A 21,729-nucleotide genomic window follows, 5' to 3' on the forward strand; every position below is an offset into this window, starting at 1 on the left:
TTGCGACCATTATACCACGTTAAGTGTACCATCGTAACTAGCTCAATACTCGCAGTAATGTCAATGTATGTTCCACTTGCTGAATGCTCGTTCTACACTATGTAGTAGCAACTTGTTAACTCTTTTATATTTAGTATATAGTAAGGCCTCTTACATTCAACATTGGTAATCAAAAGAACTACTAGTCACCAGAAGTCATAAGTACATTTCCTTTTCCAAACAAGCATCTAAGAGCATGAAGCAGAGCATAACTCAGAGCCAAAGTACAGGGCAGAAACAAGAAAAACAGTTAGTGCTATAAGTAATACGAATACAATAAGTGCAACAAGCTAGTATGAAAACAATAAGCGCTAAGTGGAAGGCTCAGGGTAGCACTTCCTGAAGAGGTGGGTTTTCAGCCTGCGCCAAAAGATGGGCAGCGACTCTGCTGTCCTGACGTCAGTGGGAAGTTCATTCCACCACCGTGGGGCCAGGACAGAAAACAGCCGTGACCGGGTCGATCGGCTGCCAGGACCTCTGAGCGACGGGGCAACCGATCGCCCCGAGGCAGCAGAGCGAAGTGGTCGGGCGGGGGTGTAAGGCTTGACCATGGCCTTGAGATAGGAAGGAGCTGTTCCTTTCACTGCCCTGTAGGCCAGCACCAGAGTCTTAAACTGGATGGGAGCTCTTACAGGTAGCCAGTGTAGAGAACGGAGAAAGGAAGTTGTGTGGGAGAACTTGGGGCGATTGAACACCAGGCGAGCTGCGGCTTTCTAGGCGAGCTGCGGCTTTCTGGACAAGCTCCAGAGGTCTGATGGCCGACGCCGGGGCTCCGGCGAGTAGAGTCTCATGACCCTCAGTAGACTTCTCAGTAGAATCTAAATGTTCCGCAGTAACTTCCGGCCACGGTGAGGCTAGATCGCGGGTGTGTTTCTGCACAAACGAGTATCATGACCTAATAACCATTGTGTATTATAAAAGGAATACAAATTAGTAAAAGCGATCACCACTAACGTCAATGCATCCCACGCTAATTCACAAGTATTTGAGAGTACCATTTAATGACACAAACAAAAAATGTCACACAAGGAATAGCAGTTTTCTCCAGTTATATATATTTGTATTCAATATAAAAGGCTTTCCTGTGGAACACCCAGTACAAAATCACAGCTGACAGAAACAGCCATTCATTCTCACAATCATTGAGTTCAATGGTAGAGTCCTACTAGGATTATGACAATTATTAACCAGTTTGGCATTGAGCAGAGATTAATTTATCGTGCAAACCATATTATCTTAATGGTCAAATTTTCATCATCTTTAACCATGGTTCAAAGGCATCTGCAACTTATGCAACGCCTAACTTACAATAATTCATATACAGTAAAACTCATACATCATGGGTCTGATGGCTAGCATCGTTTTTCAAAAAGCACTTAATATTTTACCATTTGGGACGAGTATACAGCCTTGAAACCACTACAGGTGAAAAGTTGGAAAGACACAATATGCTCGAAGATTTATTAAAAAGTATCCACATTCTAAAACAGCTCAATGATTTCAATGGAGTATTGTCCGACGTCCTTCTCCACCTTCATCTTTTTGAGCTCTTGGAGGCTGCCCTCGAGCTTTCCCAGCTCAGAAACCAGTCGCACCTGAGGACACAACAAGGCATCTTTGTTCAATTTCTTTCCCAGATAACTTTTCAGATGTAACGTTTTCTGATAAAACTGCAGTATTCCATTCATTAGTTTTCCATTTTACTAGAATATTTAACATGCAGACAGTTTGCAAAGCACACAAAAGGGAAAACCGTTGGTTACCTGAGACTTGACAAAGCTGTGGAGGTTCAGCAGTAAGCCCTTGGCCTCTGGAGTCATCACCAACACTGTGAAATGGGCGTCCAACAGCAAGCATACCCAGTCCATGATCTACAATCACATGCAAAGGAAAACAGTTAGTCACTGAATTACTTTCAAACTGGAATGACTGAATTACTGCATTCCACCGTTTGTTTACAACCTTTTTGTTGTAAACAATTCAGTGATTGCAGAGAGTTGCTGTATATCATAATTCCAGTGCTTTTACATGTTTGTCACATATTAGAAGTTTATAAAAAACAGCTGACTGTGTGCTCTGTGGCAGAACATAATTCAGACCGCATACAGTTCTGCTCAAAATGTGAGTCTGATTTCCACCATATCTGGATTTGACAATCTGTCAGCGAAATATATTTTTCTGCCTCCGGACTCGTCACTTAATGTGTCCGGGTGTGACAGGACACCGGAGCTGCCCCCAATATGTCAAGTGTGGCCCCGCTAATTATCTAGTTTCGACATTGACACAGACCTGAGTCAGGCTTGGTGATCTCAATCCATGCATCTGTGGGAAAGCGTCATGGGTATATTTTATGTAGAGGAACTGCAGGTACTGGAGGAAAAGCTGATTGGATGAGAAAGAACATTGAACGTTGTAAATAGCGTTTTGTTAAAGCATCTATAGTTGGTGGTAAAAAAAAAAAAAAAAAAGTGCACTGGGTTAACTAGCAGTTACTCACAACAACATGTTGGGAAGAGAGATCTTTCAGGTGTGGGAGCAGGAAGGAGTCGCTGTACGCCGTCTGCAGGACCTCATTTCTATGCGGCTCGAGTTAAGATCTCATACATAGTTAATTCAAATCAATGCGGACAAAGAGTCTGCAATTATGCTGTTTAACTATAACATGAAGCTTGTTACTGGTACACAAGATGCGAGTAGGGGTTCAATCCAAGTAGTTGCATGATGATAAAAAAAAACAACAGAAGAATGTGACAGCATGGTGCAAATACTGGGTGTGAGTGACCGTGCACTGGCAGGATACAGTAGAACAGCTTTGTGTAATCCCACTGGACAGATCTGTTCTGGTGGAGTTGAGGTCTTCTCCTCGTCTTGTTGTGCTCTGGTGTCACCTCCACCGAGGCCGTCTGAACGGTCCCCGTCAGCGGAGGTGGGGGTGAAGCCATTCAGCAAGCCGACCGGCCCGCGCTCTCGAGCAATCAGGGTTTCCGCGAAGGAGACACTGTCCGGCTCCAGGCTCACGTTCTCCGCTTCAACGTCGGACATACTGAAAGACGAAGGTGCAACACACTGTATTTTTTTTTCCTCCCCCATTTTCCATTACACCGAGTCAGGCTAATAATCAGATTATTAAAACCCTAAATCACAAAAATATGTTACTTTAGAGCCAAAAGGACCCTGTGGCAGAGACATCAGATAGGGCTTGTGCACTTCAGAACCATCAGTTTTACCTGATAAAGGCCTTAAGGCAGGCACAGGTGACCGCTTCAGGGATGTCCGGGAAGAACTGCAAGCAGAGCTGACACAGGAAGTAGTCCTTCCTCTCCAGGGCCAGGAGCACGAGGTCAGGACACACACTGTTGAATGTCATGATGGTAAAAGGTCACATTCAACAGGAATAACAGTCGTTACGGCAAACCGTCTCAATTATGACATTTGCATTCAAATGCAGGTTCAGAAATACATTCTTCAGACTGAATAGTTTTGAGATTTGATATTTGACTAAAATAACAACATCGCCCTGCTTCCATTGCCCTGCCTTACTGACCTGTGGCAGAGGCACCGAGTGTGCACTAGCTTAACCAGGCTGCCGGGGGCGTAGAAGGCCGGATCAGCCAGGCTCCGGGACACGAGGGTTGACGCAAGCTGGCCCACCGACGGCTGCAGATCCTGGATGTCTGTCCTCGAGAGGAGCACCTCCACCTCTCTCTGGACCTTTTCTACTGGTGCTGTCTGCATGAGGGAATTCAAATATACTTTGTTATTATAAAATGACGCTGTTTCAGTGTTTTGCAAGACAGTATAAGTAAAAAAACATATTCTTACCTTGATGAGCTCCAGAACTCCAGAATTTGTCAAACTAGATGCCGATTGGCTCGTACGGTGTGTTCTCTGTATGGAAAGAGAGAGGAATCAAACCATAGATGACACAATTGACAGGATGGTTACTGAACCATCACTCACACACACAACTTTAAACTGTAAAGCAGAAGCAGGGAATTGCTGACTCATAAAAATGGTGTTACGTCAGCAACTGGTGATATTATGGTTCTAGTGTGTGGGCACATTTAAGATGCGATAGTCTAATGAGACAGACCTCTTTACATACTAATTTAGGTTACCGTTATAGATACATCTACAAACAAACTAAAATGACAGAACAGCAGCGCTGTAGTATAATGGATTTTCTCCGTTCCACAATACACAATTTTGTACATTTAGTGAACGATTCAATCATTTCAGGCAGCAGCTACTGTAAATCAGTTTCACATGGAGCTGGCAGTCTGAGAAACACTAAGCCAGTTTTCAGGGCGACAGTGTGTGGGATCAATGCAGCAGCAATTCAGGAAGCAGCCGTCTAGTCTCTAGTATCAGGTCCAACAAACCGTCTTCCTGGTGTCCACTGATCTGGAGGGATGAGCTTTCTCTTCATGCAGGATGTTATTCCAAGATGGTACAGAAGTGGGAGCTTCGGACTCTGTTGCAGTAAGAAAAACACAGTGTACTGAGTGACCATGCAGATCTGCAGTGTCGAATTAGTGTTGCAGCATTATTAAGAGCACGTTATTGCAGTATTATTTATTTATGTTAGATTTTGCAGAACTGATTTTTGATTACCAATGTTGAATGCACTTATTGTAAGTCGCTTTGGATAAAAGCGTCTGCTAAATGACTGTAATGTAATGTAATGTAACTGCATATTTGTTTTTAGCTCACCGTCAGTCTTGACCTGCCTCAGTTTTCCCAGTGCAGAGGCCAGGGACGATTTGGGGCACTCGAATGGAATAACAGAGAGGGTTTTCCCATGTGGAATGACTAACTTGTTCCAAAACGTCCAGAGCTAGATTAAAGACAAAAGAAAAAGGGAACACAAATAGAAATTAAAGTTCACTTTGATTAACAGCGATAACATGAACTAAGCGTCAATATCAGGAATGTAAACTGCCATAAAGTTGTGAGGAGGGACAGTGAGCCCCGTCACGGTGGAGAGCAGACACAGTGCTCTACCAAAGTCATACAGTCCTTCATCAGCACCCAGCAGCTGGAAGGACAGGGAACCTTGGCCTGAAGCAATAATAACAACAACGAGGGAAGCTTGAGCGGGTGGTTCACGCATACTCGTCAAAAATCATTAACACTATTTTGTTTCATCCACTGATCGTATAACAGAGACATAAGAAACGATTCTCCTGGTGGGTTATGTGTGCACGCACACGCACACACGCACACACACACACACACAACATTCCTACCTGGCCGTAGATTTTACCCGCCATCTCTTTTCCTGCCTGAAGCGTCTGGAAATTGGTATTCCAGATGCAGAGGAAGTCTGAAAAATCAAAGACAGAGATCCGTTCAAGACTCACTCTCTCTCTCTCTCTCTCTCTCTCTCTCTCTCTCTCTCTCTCTCTCTCTCTCTCTCTCTCTCTCTCTCTCTCTCTCTCTCTCTCTCTCTCATCAAATACTGGAGTCACGTAGCTTCAGGTCATCATTCTAGTGTCTTTTATCACCAAAAGAAAATGCCTGGCACAAGATGCAGACACTAGAAACTAAATTCAGGTCAGTCAGGAAAAAACACTACGACCGTGTATCAAGTGGTGCCTGCTTTCCCTATTCTTTATATTCTTTATAAAGTCATCTGTCCTTTATTGGACAGATGACAGTGTAGAGGCGGCAGGCTGTTGATAATTATTGATATTATTTAATGTCTGCATAAGTTAATAAACAATTTTTTGTCACTTTCTCCACTGTGAACTTTTCATACTTAAAACCTTTAGGACACGGCTCTCTGTGTTGTGCACGCTGACTCACAAGCAGCACTTACTGAAAGCCTTGAAGTATATCCTAGATTGACTTTACTTAAGATCTGCCTGGCATAAAAAGGTACTTTTAGCGGAGTGCAAACCAGCCAGATGCTCGTGCTAATAATATCTGAACACCTGTCTGATTAGAGCCCTTGTGGTCTTCATTTGAGGCAGTGGGATTAAAACGCATTTACCTTTGCCAGATCCGGCAGAGGGGTGTGGAACCCCCACAACGGCTACATGGGCTTCGTCCAGGGCCTGAGCGGATGCAGCCTCCAGGAGGCCCTCACCGACGGGAAGGCCCAGCAGCAGGCTGCGAGGCAGCGGAAGAGCCTGGGCCCCCTCGTCAGCCACCAGGCCCCGCACAGAGACAACACTCTGGTATACATGACCGTTAGGGTCTGGAAGGAAGGAAAATGATGAGGCACAAAAAACGATTATTGAGGGAACTAAAAACACCTATCTTACATGTAACATCCTGTGTTTGTGCAACACAATGTGCAACTTGAAACAAGCCTAAAAATAAATGTGGAAGTGGACATTAAACACAGAATAAAACCACAACTCGCCACTGCTGTTTTTTTGGTTGTGAAACACTTCATGGATCTGTAATGCAATAATATAGAAACCATAAACAACGGCGGAACGCGTCGGTCGAAATTCAATCTGCGAACCTAACGGGAATCATCTGACGATAACTTTTTATTGGCTTAAAATTAGGTTGTAAACATACAATCCTGTCGTACACGTCGTCTCTCAACTCCATTCTTGCATCGCAACTTGCTATTTGGACTGTAAACAATGAGCGGTGCACAGAAAAGGAAGTCCGCGAAATGATCCTGTGCTGTCAAACACTGACACAAAAAATATTTTCACAGGAAACTCAGACTTACAGAGATAAAGCAGGCAAATGTGTTTATCCCTGTAGGAGGCAGAGAAGCTGAGCGGAGAAAGACCCGGCTCCTCCCTCTCCAGCCGGTACCTCTGTAGGGTGTTGGGATTCAGTCTCTGCAGGTACAGGAAATGATCTCCTTTCTGTGGGAAGACATCGACAGCCAAGGCCTTTAGACATACCAATAACAAAGAGTTGATGCACATGTCCATGGAGAAATCAAGGGCAAAATAAATGAGTTGTTGTTAAATGGCTAAAAAAAAACAAAAAAAAAACATGGCATTCACATGCATTTCCACGCAGGCACATGAGCGTGCAGTCAAATTATTTGTTTTCACAGCTAAGTATTGTGATACAAGTGCAACGAATGCCTAAAAGTGAAGCTTTTGCGTCTCCTGTCAAAAACCAAGCAATTAAAATTACCTGTTCGGTTGTGAAAATGACAAACTGGTGTGACTCTGTCACTATGTTGGTGCTCCACCTAAAGACAAAAGGAACAATCACTAACACGCTACAGGTGAGGCTGCAGCACAGCACAAGTTATTTTTTACGATTTGAAATTGAATTGTCAATATAAATTGTTGAAATGTCAACATCACTCTCAATCCAGATTATAACCCAAAATGATTTACTGGGGCTGTGAGGCGTAGTGATACTGACCTAATGGTCTCTTCTTGAGCCAGGACTTCCTCTATGGACTGCTGGGGAGCGGAAAGTAGGGAGTCCAGCAGCCTCACAGCTCCTCTATGGAACAAGACCACAGGCTCCCCTCCAGCCACACAGTGGACCCTCCAGACATCTGACGACACCTGGAGAGGATTTACACACAGGAGAAGGAATGAGGATGTGCTCAGATTGGACAAAAGTGGTTCAGATTGTACTTTCAGTGACCCCGGTTAGGCACAATGGACATTACTTCCAGCATGCTTGTTGGAAAACACCACCAAGTCATTATCCCCAATTGTATGATTCATTTATCCCGCTCTATGACACCGGGCTTTACACATCGGAACACATTGTACAAACTAGTTCACGTACGGTTGCTTTGAAGGCCTTTTCCAAGAGTATGTCTTCTTCCTTCCAAATTCTGATCACCTTTAAAAAAAAAAAAAAAAACACAAACAGACATTATTTTTGTGTCAGGCAGATATTTCTCAAAGGACAGACCTACAGCGACACCTAGAGCCTAAAAGAATGACAAAATGAGTAACAATTTGGTTTATTTATCAAGGACCACATAAATGAGTACGGTCAAACCTTTAAATGAGGCAACACTGTGTAGTGAATTCGGAATCATATGGACAAGGCCGACTGAACATGATCTAATCTATTGTACAGCTGGTAGACAGGCGACTGGGAGAATGAACATTCAGAAACACTGTTAGTACAAGCTCACTGAAAAAGCAACGTTTCAGTCACTTCACTTCTTTTGATTTATTGTATGGAAAAGTAAATCTTAGTATGTAAAAATTTACTTATTTTGCCTCATTTTGCCCAATTTCAATCTGACAGTGAGTCAGCTGGGTTTCTGTACAGACGGTACTCCAAAGTAAGCACAACACCTTGCTACAACTAGAATGACTGAAAGTCTACCTTGCTGTCTGAGACTGCCACATATTCCTTGGTCTGTGAGTTGTAGACTGCTGGACAGGTCAGTGTCTGTCCTTGTTTCACCGTCCAGCTGCTCAGTGGCTTCTGGTCTGAAACCTGTCAGAACCACGAGAAACATACATTAAAAGGAGGACCAGTTAATAACAACAATGACTCCACCCGAGAAGGTTCAACCGGTCACAACACAAACAGTCTCCCTTCACTCCCCAAAAACAAGGTGGCAATGGCATAATGTGACTACCTTCATGACAGCTGGGAGATTATGAAACAAGCAAGCGAGGCCAATTCTGAAAAGTGGTAAATCATTTAGCGCTATGTGGAGCAGTACATTAGATACACTCTGAGGCTAGCAATGCAAACCAGTTAGCTAGCAAGCTGCGTGTGTTTTGTGGTGGGTATAGGGACCGTTAGCTGACATTTGCCTGTTTCCGTACGCTGGCATGCTGTTTACAACAACCTGAGCGAACCGAGCTCACGAAGGAGTCAGTACTATCACAGCTAGAGGTTTGTGTCTTGTCTGTTTTGGTGGTTATCACAGTTGCCGTTGCTAAGAACAGCCGAGGATGCCAACACGAGTTCTCCAGGTCGCGCTGATCAGCTGGTTAGGAGAGCCTCCTCAAAACAAACGTTAAACGTTACCTTGTAGAGCGTGACGGATCTGGTTGAGTCGGTGATGACGACATGGTCGCTATCTCTCTCCGCTTCGACCCCCTGAATGCCTGAATTTGACAGATTTTGAGATGGAGCAAGTCCGCACAACGTGTATCCCTCATACAGCGCGGCCATGCTGGACGAGAAGAAAGCAGAACTCGTCGGATCTCGCGAGAATAGACGAATGTTTGTCAGAGGACAGCGGCGTGCTGCGCGCACTTCGCGGGAGCGCGCACAGCGTAAAGCGAAAACTATCTATCTTGTTTGTGATTAATAGGCCCAGAGTATTGTTATAACGAGAGACGTTTCTTGTTATAACGTGATGCGTCTGTACGTCGCAATAACGTGAACATATCCTGTTTTAACACACATCTGGTTATAATGGTTAATATATTTTTCTGGCGTGGAGAAGAAGTCTCCCTTGCCTCTTTGCATTCTGATCGATGTAGCTGCAAGGAGAGGGCGATCGGTTCGCTTTTTTTTTTTACTGAATCAAATGCCCCAAAATAAAGTTTTTAACAAGACCAACAATAGTACCATCGGCGGGACAAAGTTGTGAATATACGCAGTGAATCTGAGTCGGCCACTAGCTGGAGACAAAGCCACCAGTGGTACAGATTCACAGACAATATAATCCTTATGGAATGTTTGTGAAGAGCAAAGTCGTCTTTTGCATTTTTATGAGATTTAAACTTTGTTTTGTTGAATTTAAATCCTATTTTTTGCCCTACAAATCAATAGAATCAAATAGTCTATGTGCCTTATCTCACAGGTCAACTCAAAGTTCTGGACAATCCATATTCTGATGCATCTGGGCTGGAGCCTTTGGATGGACCGAATGGATGTGGTGAAAAGGAGCAGAAAGGGAGGGAACTTGCTTATGACAGGAAACATCCTGCCTGGGCAGAAAAGATTTGTGTCACCTGATCCTCTCTAGAGCCTCCCTGGTGAAGGAGATATGTCTGGTTTAACTGTAAATTTGCCAGAATGATCATGCCTGCAAGTAATCGATGAACACTGAGATGAGCAATCCTACAATGACCCGTCTGGGTCTGAAACACCAGGAACACACTGACATAAATTATTCATAGATAGTGAAATTATAGGTCAACGTGTCAATAGTAGCAAATATGATGACTATTAGTTTCAACACTTTTTAAAGATGAAATAAAAGATCACATGTTGTTTATCATAAAGAGTGTGAGAGAAAAGAGTGTTCTGTGTGTAAATTGATGTCAAATTGTGCTGCCATGTTATCAGGTAGCTGGTTACTATAAAACAATCTCTGAAAGTTATATCTTCTTTACACAAAAGTTGTCCTGTAAAAATGAGAAAAGAAATGTGGAGGCTGCACTGCTGGGAATTCTGTGTACTCCTGCCAAATTGACATGGTCACAGACTCACGGTCAGCCATTTTTTTTGTTAATGTTTGGTGTTGTGCACCTGGAATGTTGGAAGTTCACCAATAGCGTTAGCATGTTAGCTTGTAGCATGGACCAACAATAAACATAAACATGTGTGTGTTAATTTTGGCCACTGTATTCGTGGAGTGTTGCTGTATGGTTGTAACATTACAGGCAGGTCAGCGTAACGTTACACACATTCTTGGTAACACTACTACAGGGAATATGCAGTCTGGACAATAAGCAGAAGGACACTTCAGGAGTATCAGAATAGCAAAATGTCATAAGCAATGACGGTTAAAGCTGATCTAATCACAAGCACATTGTATGTCTTCACAGAAGTCATGGAAGGTGTTGTAGAGTGCGCAGTGATCTGCAGGTCCTGCAGTAGGGTGTTGCTTCGTGCACGCAGTCTCCTTTTTTCAATTTTTAACCAGGGCAGGATTATTTTCAGCTCACCTTTCTCAGGGGACATGACATTTTCTGGTTTGGCTCTTGATGGCCAATCTGCCTTCATTTGGCCAGGAGGACATTTTTTTCTGGGACACACAAGTTGTGGTGTGTAACCGAATCTCAAAGTCAAATTTGGCTGGCTCTTAAAAGAGAGCAGCATGTCTGCTTAATCTCGTGGTCAGAGGACCTATCCATCGATGGTCCCATGCCGATACCACACATGGACTGGCAGCATTGCCTGAGCAAGAGCCAAATAGACAATACAAGCAAATACATTAATGGTGGCCATCTTTGTGTGTATATGGCTACATATTGCAGATCACTAACTTACCTCTTATATCATTGTTTCACTTTTTTGTTGCTTTAATGAGATCAATACATACTTTATCATACTTCATTATGCATTTCTTAGCAGTTAGCTATGCACATACAACAATGCCTAATTAAGATGAACAAATCCTTTATTTTGCACTTATTAACAGTTAGCTGTGCTTTTTGCAGGTACATAGAGGCAATACATATTATTACCCACTAATTAACACGTACTATAAAGACCTTACTATCAAGCGTTACCTCAATTAATAAGCCATGTATTTTAATTACAGTACATTACTTGCACAATGTATGTGTTAATTTGAATGATAAATATGAAGTACAGATGATCAGAAAGCGAGTTTGCAAAGAAAGGTAGAAGATCATCTTGACCTGTGCACAGCAGAGTGAAAGAGTAACTGGACTCGATCGGGAAGGAACTTTAGTGAGTCTTGTAAAATAGGGTGTTTGGCTGGCACCACCATACTAAAAATAATTTTGCAAATGTGAGGCACAGGTTGGCAAGAGTTTCAGGTATAATATAGTCTCTATTATTTAAAGTTCAAGAAGACTGAACAGACAGAAGAAAACCACAACAACAACCAGAACACACCGACACCTATTGGATATGGAAGTAGTTTAATAATCAGAGAAGGGATCTGCTGTTTCAGCACTGTTCGATTTCTGATGGAAGTGAACTTGAATTTATGGCATAATCAACACCGCTGGGCTCTAGAAAAGAGACACACACACAGAGAACAGGTCAGAATACACTTCCCATAATTGAGGTAAAGAGCCTTAATAATCAAAGTGTTTCTCTTTTATAATTTAGTGATCATGTCTAAAGAATATTGACCCTAAAAGCATTCATGTGTCCTGCTGTGATTTGCTGTTCACTGCAGGGTTGAGCAAAAATAGGTCTGATGGGAAGTGTAGCTGCTCCAAGTGATATGACCAAGCCAGGTGATAACTTGTAGGGGACTGTAAATATGTATGTACATATGTATGACATAATGAGAATACTTGTTATTGCAATAACTAATTTATTGTTATTACCAATTACTAATTGGGGAAATCTGAATTGGGATGAATGGGGAATAAAAACTATACTTTTGAACCCAGAGGACAATCACTTGGCTCTGAAACACTTGGATCATGTACTGCAAGAACTGCTCTGATAGTTTAAATGTGCATCTCTTATGGTATTGATATTTTTTAAAACACTGTTTCTTCAAATCTAATTAGAAAATAGCTGTTAATACATGTTTTTATGAATCGGCACTGCTGATGTCTTAGGTTGAGTGATAGTGAAGTAAATATGAAAAATGTATTAAAAAAGTTAAGAAATAAATTAAATGGAATAAAGTCTATAGTGTTCTGGCTATTGGGTGATATGTTGTGAAATATTTCTTACGCTCAAAGCATTCAGGGATTTTGAGTTTCCCATCGATGCACTGGGTTGATACTGCATAGCCACATTTCCTGGCCTTGTCCATGCAGTAGACTGAGATGATCTCCTTGTGTAAGACTCTGTTAGGCTGTAGGTCTTTGATCCAGATTTTTCGTCCTTTGTATAGTATCCTTACTTTCTGTATGCCAACACTGCAAGGAGCTGTATGTGACAAGTAGAAGAAACAAAAAAAAATTATATTTTATGATGTTGTTCATGTGTCCCTACACAGGAAATTGAGAGTGGTTAGCTACCTATAAAAGGGAGGAGGAGTTTATATTAGATGGCAACTGACACTTTAGGTCAAATGCAGAGGCATTCAAATGACCATTTTAACTCTGAAAAGCATTTCCAAACGTATATACACTGATGTAACGGTCAACACAGGCAAAAAAAATGAGTCACGGGATTGAAGTAAAGTTGAAAGTAAAAGAAATGGAAAAAGGCTGGGATGGAATTATCAACACCAAAAGTTCCAGACAGACTTGGAAAGAGGAATGCATGACTCCAAACTGGGAAAATGTTTCATATGCCACCCTTTTCTATAGAACTAAACAGCTACAAGCATGTCACAGGTCCTTCACCTATCAAGATCACCCAAGAAATGCGGCTATCACCTGAATTTGTAATGTAAAATAACGGTAATATTGGTTGCAGCCCTACCTTTGCAGGACGGCTTTTCAGACCAATTCCCATCTTGCTGACAAACAATCTGGAGGCTTCCTTCCAGTACATAGTCTCCATTGCAGTCATATTTGACCGTTTCCATGTAGTCGTAGTCTCTCGGGTCGTTGCTTGACATGTAGCCTTTGTCAATGTTCTCCGGTGCAGGGCAGGTCACCACTGTAACAGGATTCATTTAATCCATTCATTAGAGAGACTCTACGAATGAAAATGTGGCTATACATCATATAGTCGGCCACTATATGTTTTCATATTTTTACCAGGTGTCTATTCCAGTTAAAGTGTATTGGGAAATGTCCCAATGGCGCTATTGCATCTAATTTGTTATTAGTGTGTCTTTTCAGCACCCGCTGTCATATAGTTATTACCTTCTAGCTGTACTCCCAACAGTAGAGTGAGAAAAAAAAAAACTGTTTTCAGTGAAACCTTAAAGCAACGGTAGTGCTCAGTAAATACTTCTTGCCATGCCACATTAACTCTTCTTGGTGTTATTATTTTAAACCTTTATACCTCGACATTCAGGTGTCTTGGTCCAGTTGCCGCTGACAGTGCACTCTGCTCTTGCGTTGCCAAAAAGTACGTACGGAGGCAGACACTTGTACGTCCCTCCAACATTGTAATAAGTGGTGTTCCCTCTGATCCTGTTGTCATAAATTATCATCCCAAACTGTGGGATCGGTGCGAGACCACAGGTTACGGCTACAAGACAAGAGACAGAATATGCCCAATTTATATATATAATGCATGCTTGCACTGTGTCATTTTTCTGTTGTGTATAAATATGTGAATATTTCTTATATCAGTTTGCATTTACAGCAGGGCAAATTGACTAATAGCTTAGTTACGGTACATTTCTAGAAACCAAGTAAAATGTGTTTTCACTGGCCTATAGGACAGATTCATTCAATTGTGTGCCTATCTTCTAAGGCCACAGTAAAATCCAGTTTTATGCTTTCTCATTTATTTTCTGGCCTTGCAGAAGGATGTTATGGTTTACATACGCTTGCACTCTGGCACTGGTGTGCTCCATGTTCCATTGGCAAGACACACAGCAGCACTGTCTCCAGTCAAGGTGTACCTGTGCAGAGCAGTCAGATCATTTCAGTTCATGCTTAGATTGCAAATAAATACATGAAACACACATGTAGGATTTAGTGTTACTATCTAGCGGTAAGGTTGCAGATTGCAACCAACTGAAACTTCTACCGTGTGCCAAGCGAGTAGGAGAACTACGCTGCCTGACAGAAAAACAGAAAAACAGGAAAACAGGAATTTGGAGCCAGTGTTTGGTTCTGGGCTGCTGAAGAGGACCTGCTCCGTATGTAGCTCTGTTTGTTGTGTGTGCTGATGCTTAAATAGTCAAAATTCAGGACTCAAAAGTACATGGGCAATTGATTGTGATGACACTATGTGTAAACCTCAGGGCACAAAGGAGGCATGCACACTGTCAGGCTTCATGGTTTATTCCTCTTATTCCCTTTCAAGTAGATCAAAATGTTGCCTGACAGTGTGCAGACTGTTAAGTATTTTGTGTGTGTATATGCACACACTTGCTCCCTCTTTCTGTTAACTGATAACAGATGAAATATTTGAATTTATTCAATAAAAAGCTTGCACTTGAAATGCCAGGAAATCTCTACTTGGCATGTGGTCTCAGGCAAAGTTAGATTAACAGCTGTGTGCCCTGCTGATTTGAGGCAATCATTTTGTTTTCAGAACTTTCAAATCCACTAATCAATTCCAGCGTTTGATTTATCTTTGGTTTATCTTCACACTTCACTCACAGGATGATGTAAGTTGCCTACACTTTACTTAACATGCTTTACTATTGCTAAGCTCTGCTCAATAGACCTGTTTGCTTGATTAGAGGCCTCCCATTTGCATTTTCTAAAAATGCCACCAGTGTATTGGGGACAGCGAGGTGGGCGAGAGAGCGAATGACACAATGAAATTCAACAGGATGTTGTTGCTTTACCCTTCATCACACGTATAGTTAATAGTACTCTGGAACACGATATCCTCATAGTACAATTCTCCATTAGACAATGGATCAGGATAGGGACACCGTTTTGCTGCAGGAGAGAAAACAGTACAGAGAAGATTTGTGAATTGAGGCTTTTGCTATTCAGTTATTCTGTTATGAATAATGCAAACATAGAAACACAAATACCAATAATATTATAGATGAGAGTATCACAATTGTTCACATACTTGATCAAATTCTCCCCGAAATGTATTAAAGCATTGCATTTTTCGATGCCATATCAGAAATAATCATAGTAAAATTGAATTGAAGTGTATAAATTTGACCCCAAGTTCTCACTAGAGTAGTGGAGACCCACGTATGCACATTAATCTGGTTTTCGTCCATTCTCCGCTGGCACCGCAAACAATCTTCCGAGGGCCGGACACAGGGGTGTATCCCTGTTTACAGGACAGCGTTAACTCCACACCGGGGCTGAAGTACCTCTGGAGCCCATCCATCTCAATGTTGGCAGCCAGCTTAGGCCTGAAACACACTGCAATGACAAATGATGATTATGTATAGACTCTCAAATTACTTGGAAATGAATATTCCAATAGATTCATTATTATCCAGCCTCAAAGCATGAGAAGCTAATGAACATTAGCACCTCAGGAGTTAAGCATTGAGTCTGATCTTGTGTATTGTATCTCATGTGCTGAGCCTGAAATAGAAGGAATGTGTGTGTATGTGTAGTTTTATACTGTATTTGTAGTTTACTTATCATATAAGTTGATTATTCTGAAGGAGTGTATAACTCTCTTCAGGGCTTTACTTGGTCCACTTTTCTGAAATAGGGTTAACTCTATTGAACGTTGATGTCGACCATTCAAACAGTTTGACTGGCAACGCTGCCAACATTTGACAGGGAGCGAGTAGCAGAAACTTAACAAAAAAATCTAAATCTAATTCTGTAGCGAAGATTCCAGCGTATTTCATATAAACAGAAAAGCTTCACAACATATTGAAACAAACCATCTCAAACAAAAAATGAAGTGATATAATTACCTTGTATGCATCCAAAATTAAACATGGTCATTACTAATCCGTTTCTAGTAACATTACCTGACGCTAAAGCCATGACAACAGCAAAGTAATGAGTGTGAATGCTTGCAGTTCGAGCCATGTAAAGTTTTAGAAAGTAAGAAATAAAAGCAAATACCATTGTCTTGTTCGGATGTAGCGGAGGTAAAATATACAAATGGACACAGCAGAATCAAAGCCAGCATGCGTTCCATCCTTTGTAGAAATGGACAGACGCTCCTCTGTTCTTTCCTGTGGTCTCTGCTTCAAAACACTGAATCTCTGTCCTCTCTTTCACTGCTGTTTGTGTTCCTCTAAAACAGATAAGAGCAGTATGAAGTAACTGCTCACTGGTGATCCTTGTTTTCTCTTTTGCTTCTTTCTTTTTTTTGCTTGAGTTTTGCAATAACAGATTGTAATCCTCGTGACATTTTACTGGAAGTGAAAAGCTCCAGCGGCGGACTTTCCCTTGTTGTTGCGATATTATGAAACTTCATTTGGCCCCATTTAGCTGTTGCTCAAGTCATATCAAAGGGCAGACATGCATCGAAACACAACAATCTAATTTGGGTTATGAGGTGTAAGAATGTTTGTTTCCATAAATGTCCCTTTCACACCCCACCATTAATGTTTGTGACGGGCTTGGTGCACTTTGCAACACATGAAAGAAAAGAAAAACGCCTCTTACAGAGGTGATGTGTAGCAAGGGCAATTGACAATGCAATCTCATCACAAATATAGAGATAACAAAGAGTTATTGCGTTCAACATTGGAGTACGATTCTTAGAAAGAAGTGATATCTACAATGCCTCCCTCAGCGATCAGCTACATGTTTGATATCGACGTCCAAGTTGAAACAGGTTGAAGTAAAGTGATGAACATGTATCTCTACCTTTTTACAAGTTTGCATTACCAAAGCTAAACAGCATTTTGTTACTTTGTACTTTAACTGAGCTGAGATCTACGAAGCCAGACGCTACGAACACGCATGCACACAAACTTTATTTGCTAAAGGTGAGAAGTTAAATCTTCGTTCCTACCCTCACCTATGGTCATGTGGACTGGGTCATGACCGAAAGAATTAGATCGCGGGTACAAGCGGCCGAAATGGGTTTCCTCAGGAGGGTGGCTGGCATCTCCCTTAGAGATAGGGTGAGAAGTTCGGTCATCCGTGAGGGACTCGGAGTAGAGCCGCTGCTTCTTTGCGTGGAACGGAGCCAGTTGAGGTGGTTCGGGCATCTGGTGAGGATGCCACCTGGGCGCCTCCCTAGGGAGGTGTTCCAGGCACGACCAGCTGGGAGGAGACCCCGAGGGAGGCCCAGGACCAGGTGGAGGGATTATATCTCCAAACTGGCCTGGGAGCGCCTCGGGATCCCCCAGTCAGAGCTGGCTGATGTGGCCCGGGAAAGGGAAGTTTGGGGTCCCCTGCTGGAGCTGTTGCCCCCGCGACCCGATCCCGGATAAGCGGACGAAGATGAATGAATGAATGAATGAATGAAAAGTTAAAATGATACATAAGTTTGATCTTTTTATGGCCTCAGCCTTTGTGTAATTTCGTGCCACTGTCTTGAAGGTATTTCCCCACTCATCACTTCATCAGTTCTACTACCTCTGTAGGTTGCTCACACCGTGATATCCCCTAAGAGTGGTTAAGGCCACATATAGAAGTTACCAGGGAGATCAGATTCACATGAGATTCACACATTAATAAGGTGTGAATTGATATCAAACCTCCTGGGAAATTAGGTAGGATTGTGGACACACATAATTCATATCTTCAGTTTTCATTGTAACTCCAGTATTGGGTATGTAGTATGTACTGGTATGCATCAGCGGGTTGAAGACTACACAGGTTTACTCGGACTCTTTCAAGCACCAAACCTTTTTAATTATTGTATTAATAATGACTTTATTACTAGCTGATACTGAAAGGCACAAGAAATATAAGTGGCACCTGTCTCTGCAGCATGGTCCAATTATTGGTGTTATGCAAGTATTCTGTCAGTGTACAACATGCCGTTTCAGGGCATCCTGTTCAAAGTTAAGCAGGTCTTGCAGTGGGTGAAGAAGCACACATCGTGATTTCTGATGGAAGGGTTTTGGGCCTTACGGTGTACTCCACCCTGCCTGGTTCTAAAAGCAAGAAAAACAAAGGCAGACGTATTACAGTAATCATCAAATGCATTGCTGCATGGAAACATCATGGGCTTCTCCAAAGACATGTAATGAGTGATCTGATTTATTGTGCCCAAACTCAGCTTTGAGTCAAATATCAAGAACCTGTCCTTGTCTAATGTTTACTGTTATCCTTGCTGTTGAATAGTGTACTCATTACAGTATATACACAATGCTTACCCCTGCTTATTAAACATCACAGTTCAAGTCTCAACCAGCATTAAAAAGAAGTTGGGTTAAAGGTTTTGTATCTGTACAAGTGTTCATGGTGCCTACTTTTAAAATCTAAAAGAGTTTTGAATTCAATTTAGCTGTCAAGAACTCACCCTCGAAGCACTCTGGGATGGGGAGGGTCCCATCGTTACAGGTGCTGACCACAGGGTAGCCACACCTCTCCACTCTGTTCAGACAATAGAAGGCAACATGTTCTCCATGGAGGACTCTGTTGGGTTTCAGGTCTGCGATCCAGAGCTTCTTGGCATTGTAGAAGATACGGCCTCTTTTGATGCCAACTGTGCAAGGAGCTGGATGGGAAAAGCTCATTTTAAGTAACCAAGGGGGCTGGAGACTCTCTCGACTTGTGTATGGATACTTGTGGTTTACTTATCGACTGCAGATGTAGATTCATGAATAAATGAATTTAGCCTGAGTTTAGTTTTCAAGATCAGATTTTCTCACCTCTGCAAACTGGCTTGGTAGACCAGTTTCCTGAGTTTTGGCACTGTATCTCAGCTTCTCCATCCAGAATATGATGCTCGTTGCAGGCGTACTTAATCTTGTCCTTGTAGCCATGTTGTCTCATCACAGCGAAGGTGATGAAGCCATTTGGTATGGCTGTTGGGATGGCGCAGCTCACCTCTGGGATGATCACAAAGGTGAGGAGGCGTTATTTAGTAGTTAAAAAAGGATGGTCAAAGAACATGGAGAACATGGAGAACATGGAGAACACGGTCACGGTCTGCGCACCTCGGCACACCGGTGGCTCAGTTGCACTTCCATCAGCCATGCAGGATCCCCTCTCAAAACTTGGTGCCATACGTTGGTTACACTCGTATGTCCAGCCTTGGCCATACATGGCGGTGCTTCCAGTAACTGGCTTATCAAAGGCAATCCTTCCATCTCTGGGTGGCTTGGGCAGTGGACAGTTCACAGCTGTAAGAAGAAAAACGATCAGGCTAGAACTCCGCTGCATTTCTTCTTTGTGAGCCTCTAAGGTGCAATATACGAAAATAATAATCTCTCTTACATAATAAACAAGTGCGTCAATAAACAAATAGAAGTCCAGCTTCCTTATAAGATAAATAAATGCTTATTTATGCTTGGACACAAAGTCTGTTACCATTTCCACTGCATATATTTCCCTCCAGTACCTTTGCAGAGAGGCGGTGGATTGTTCCAGGTACCATCATGTAAACACCTGCTCTCATTGGCTCCTTGCATGACGTACCTGACAAAGTTCACATCATTCTCACATATAGTACTGTAAACACACCTTGTGAACTGTAAAGTGACTTCATTTTGTATCTCAATCAATCTTACCCATCATCACATGTGAAGTTAAGCACACTCTTGAATGGAGCTTCTGTCCTCCCCATTGCTAATGGCTGCAGAGGTCCAGGGATTGGGCACATCTTGGCTGCAGAAGAGATGGTTCAATACTACTGTATATATACACATCGTAGAAGCAGCAAAATGTGAGTCACTGGAATATTCTTAAGGTCAGACTATATCGGACTAAATCAGACTATATAATATTGATATCCCTGTATTCTGATAAAACTGCTGAAAACCCTTATTTTGCACTAAATTGATTGTTTCCTGGTCGATGTCTTCTGAAGAAAGCTGGACATCATGGAGTAAAATAAATCCTGCTACACACTGGGAAATGATTTCTCTGGGGTTCTCTGGGATTTTTTTTCTTCTTTTTTTTTCAAGTTAGCAGGAGCCTAATACATAAGCCAACTTTTTCTCCCGCCTTGCTCACACCTTCTACTTTTAGATGGTTGTAACAATTTAAGAATTACAGCTGTTCTAGCATTGCACTGCTGCATTGCTCTATGGAAAGAGGAGAAACACTGCATTGTCACGATGTAGTAGAGTGAGAGTCCGACACTCCAGTAAACTCACGGGAGCATGCCAGGTCTGACCGTGTCCATGCTCCTGTGCCGGTGCAGGTCATCCTTCGAGGGGTCGCTGTCGAAGGCAAGTACCCCCTTTCACATGTGGGGGTCAGCTCCTCTCCCACCTCATACAAATGTTTTAGGGTCGACTCCTCAATCCCGTCGGTGACAAAAGGTCGGCCACATACTGCACCAGAAATATAATTTAACAAATACATCAGGATTCACAGGAATAATGTTCAACAACAGTACGCTGTGTAGATTAGACTGTCAGGGATTGCTGTAAAAGTTGTGCACACTTTTGATACAAACTTGTACAAAAGATACATTAGACAAGAAAATGCAAATAGATAAAGGACAGTGATTAAAAGTTAAACAGAAATATTTGCAGCACATGACGAAAAGCACAATAGAGTCGATTCATGCTCAAAGACAAATAAAGCAATTCTCCTGCTCTATTTTACCGTTCTTGGATGTTACAGTTGTGTATAAAGCCACTTGGCAAAGGACCAGCAAAGCCAACGCCGGAGCCATCTTCTCGGGAGTGAAGTCTCCTCAGTGGAGCCAGCATGAGGGCTGCTGCTGGGTAAACGGACCCCTCATAGCCCGCTCCAATCAGATGCCAGTGCAAGCTCCTATTGATTGAGCACAAAGGTCTTAACTCCTGCATATTTACCCAGAACTGGTCGATAACCTTGATTTGGTACAAGAAGCTGGCAGCATGATATTTTAACTCATAAATAATGAGGGAGAGACTCCGAAGACACTGTACAAACACACACACATGCATGTACGTACGCACGCACGCACGCATGCACACACACACACACACACACACACACATAAACCATGTATTGTACTTTTTAGCAATGCTCAATAGCTGGTTGCTCTAATGAAGCAGAGAAACAACACTGTATGTAGCCTACTCTAGTTGGGGTTTACACATAGTTGCTTTTTGTTTAAGTTAGAAACATTTAAGAAGTACAGGTTGAAAGAAAGTTTAATAACAGAAGATAGTCTACTAAAAAAAAGACAGAAAAACTGACCTGCAGAACATAATCACTGAAATGATGCAATACGTATCTAGGTCAA

General features: G+C 42.3%; 3 protein-coding genes across 3 annotated transcripts; all 3 read right to left on the reverse strand.

Annotated features, from left to right (window-relative positions):
- Positions 1 to 1,021: 1,021 nt before the first annotated feature.
- On the reverse strand, positions 1,022 to 9,129 carry nol11 (nucleolar protein 11). Its single transcript, XM_068727696.1, has 18 exons — positions 8,983 to 9,129; positions 8,326 to 8,439; positions 7,771 to 7,827; positions 7,393 to 7,541; positions 7,156 to 7,213; positions 6,734 to 6,875; positions 6,035 to 6,241; positions 5,289 to 5,365; positions 4,753 to 4,876; positions 4,422 to 4,513; positions 3,862 to 3,927; positions 3,584 to 3,768; positions 3,267 to 3,392; positions 2,840 to 3,082; positions 2,537 to 2,615; positions 2,329 to 2,421; positions 1,803 to 1,910; positions 1,022 to 1,634 (listed from the first exon to the last, which is right to left on the reverse strand). The coding sequence occupies exons 1-18, from the start codon at positions 9,127 to 9,129 to the stop codon at positions 1,521 to 1,523; spliced, it is 2,181 nt and encodes a 726-aa protein (XP_068583797.1). The 3' UTR covers positions 1,022 to 1,520.
- A 2,655-nt stretch (positions 9,130 to 11,784) lies between these two features.
- Positions 11,785 to 16,780, reverse strand: LOC137884802 (beta-2-glycoprotein 1-like). Its single transcript, XM_068726820.1, has 8 exons — positions 16,482 to 16,780; positions 15,639 to 15,815; positions 15,272 to 15,368; positions 14,298 to 14,374; positions 13,807 to 13,995; positions 13,276 to 13,455; positions 12,577 to 12,774; positions 11,785 to 11,894 (listed from the first exon to the last, which is right to left on the reverse strand). Exons 1-8 carry the CDS (start codon positions 16,555 to 16,557, stop codon positions 11,830 to 11,832), a joined length of 1,059 nt encoding a protein of 352 aa, XP_068582921.1. The 5' UTR covers positions 16,558 to 16,780; the 3' UTR covers positions 11,785 to 11,829.
- Positions 16,781 to 18,208: 1,428 nt separating this feature from the next.
- On the reverse strand, positions 18,209 to 21,232 carry LOC137884801 (beta-2-glycoprotein 1-like). Its single transcript, XM_068726819.1, has 8 exons — positions 21,102 to 21,232; positions 20,645 to 20,824; positions 20,057 to 20,153; positions 19,888 to 19,964; positions 19,484 to 19,669; positions 19,196 to 19,375; positions 18,844 to 19,041; positions 18,209 to 18,475 (listed from the first exon to the last, which is right to left on the reverse strand). Exons 1-8 carry the CDS (start codon positions 21,169 to 21,171, stop codon positions 18,384 to 18,386), a joined length of 1,080 nt encoding a protein of 359 aa, XP_068582920.1. The 5' UTR covers positions 21,172 to 21,232; the 3' UTR covers positions 18,209 to 18,383.
- Between the last annotated feature and the right edge of the window lie 497 nt (positions 21,233 to 21,729).

This window comes from Cebidichthys violaceus, unplaced genomic scaffold (assembly GCF_023349555.1).
Source record: "Cebidichthys violaceus isolate CVI_PGR_0920_01 unplaced genomic scaffold, fCebVio1.0.p SCAF_4, whole genome shotgun sequence".
In the NCBI taxonomy this organism is placed as follows: domain Eukaryota; kingdom Metazoa; phylum Chordata; class Actinopteri; order Perciformes; family Stichaeidae; genus Cebidichthys; species Cebidichthys violaceus.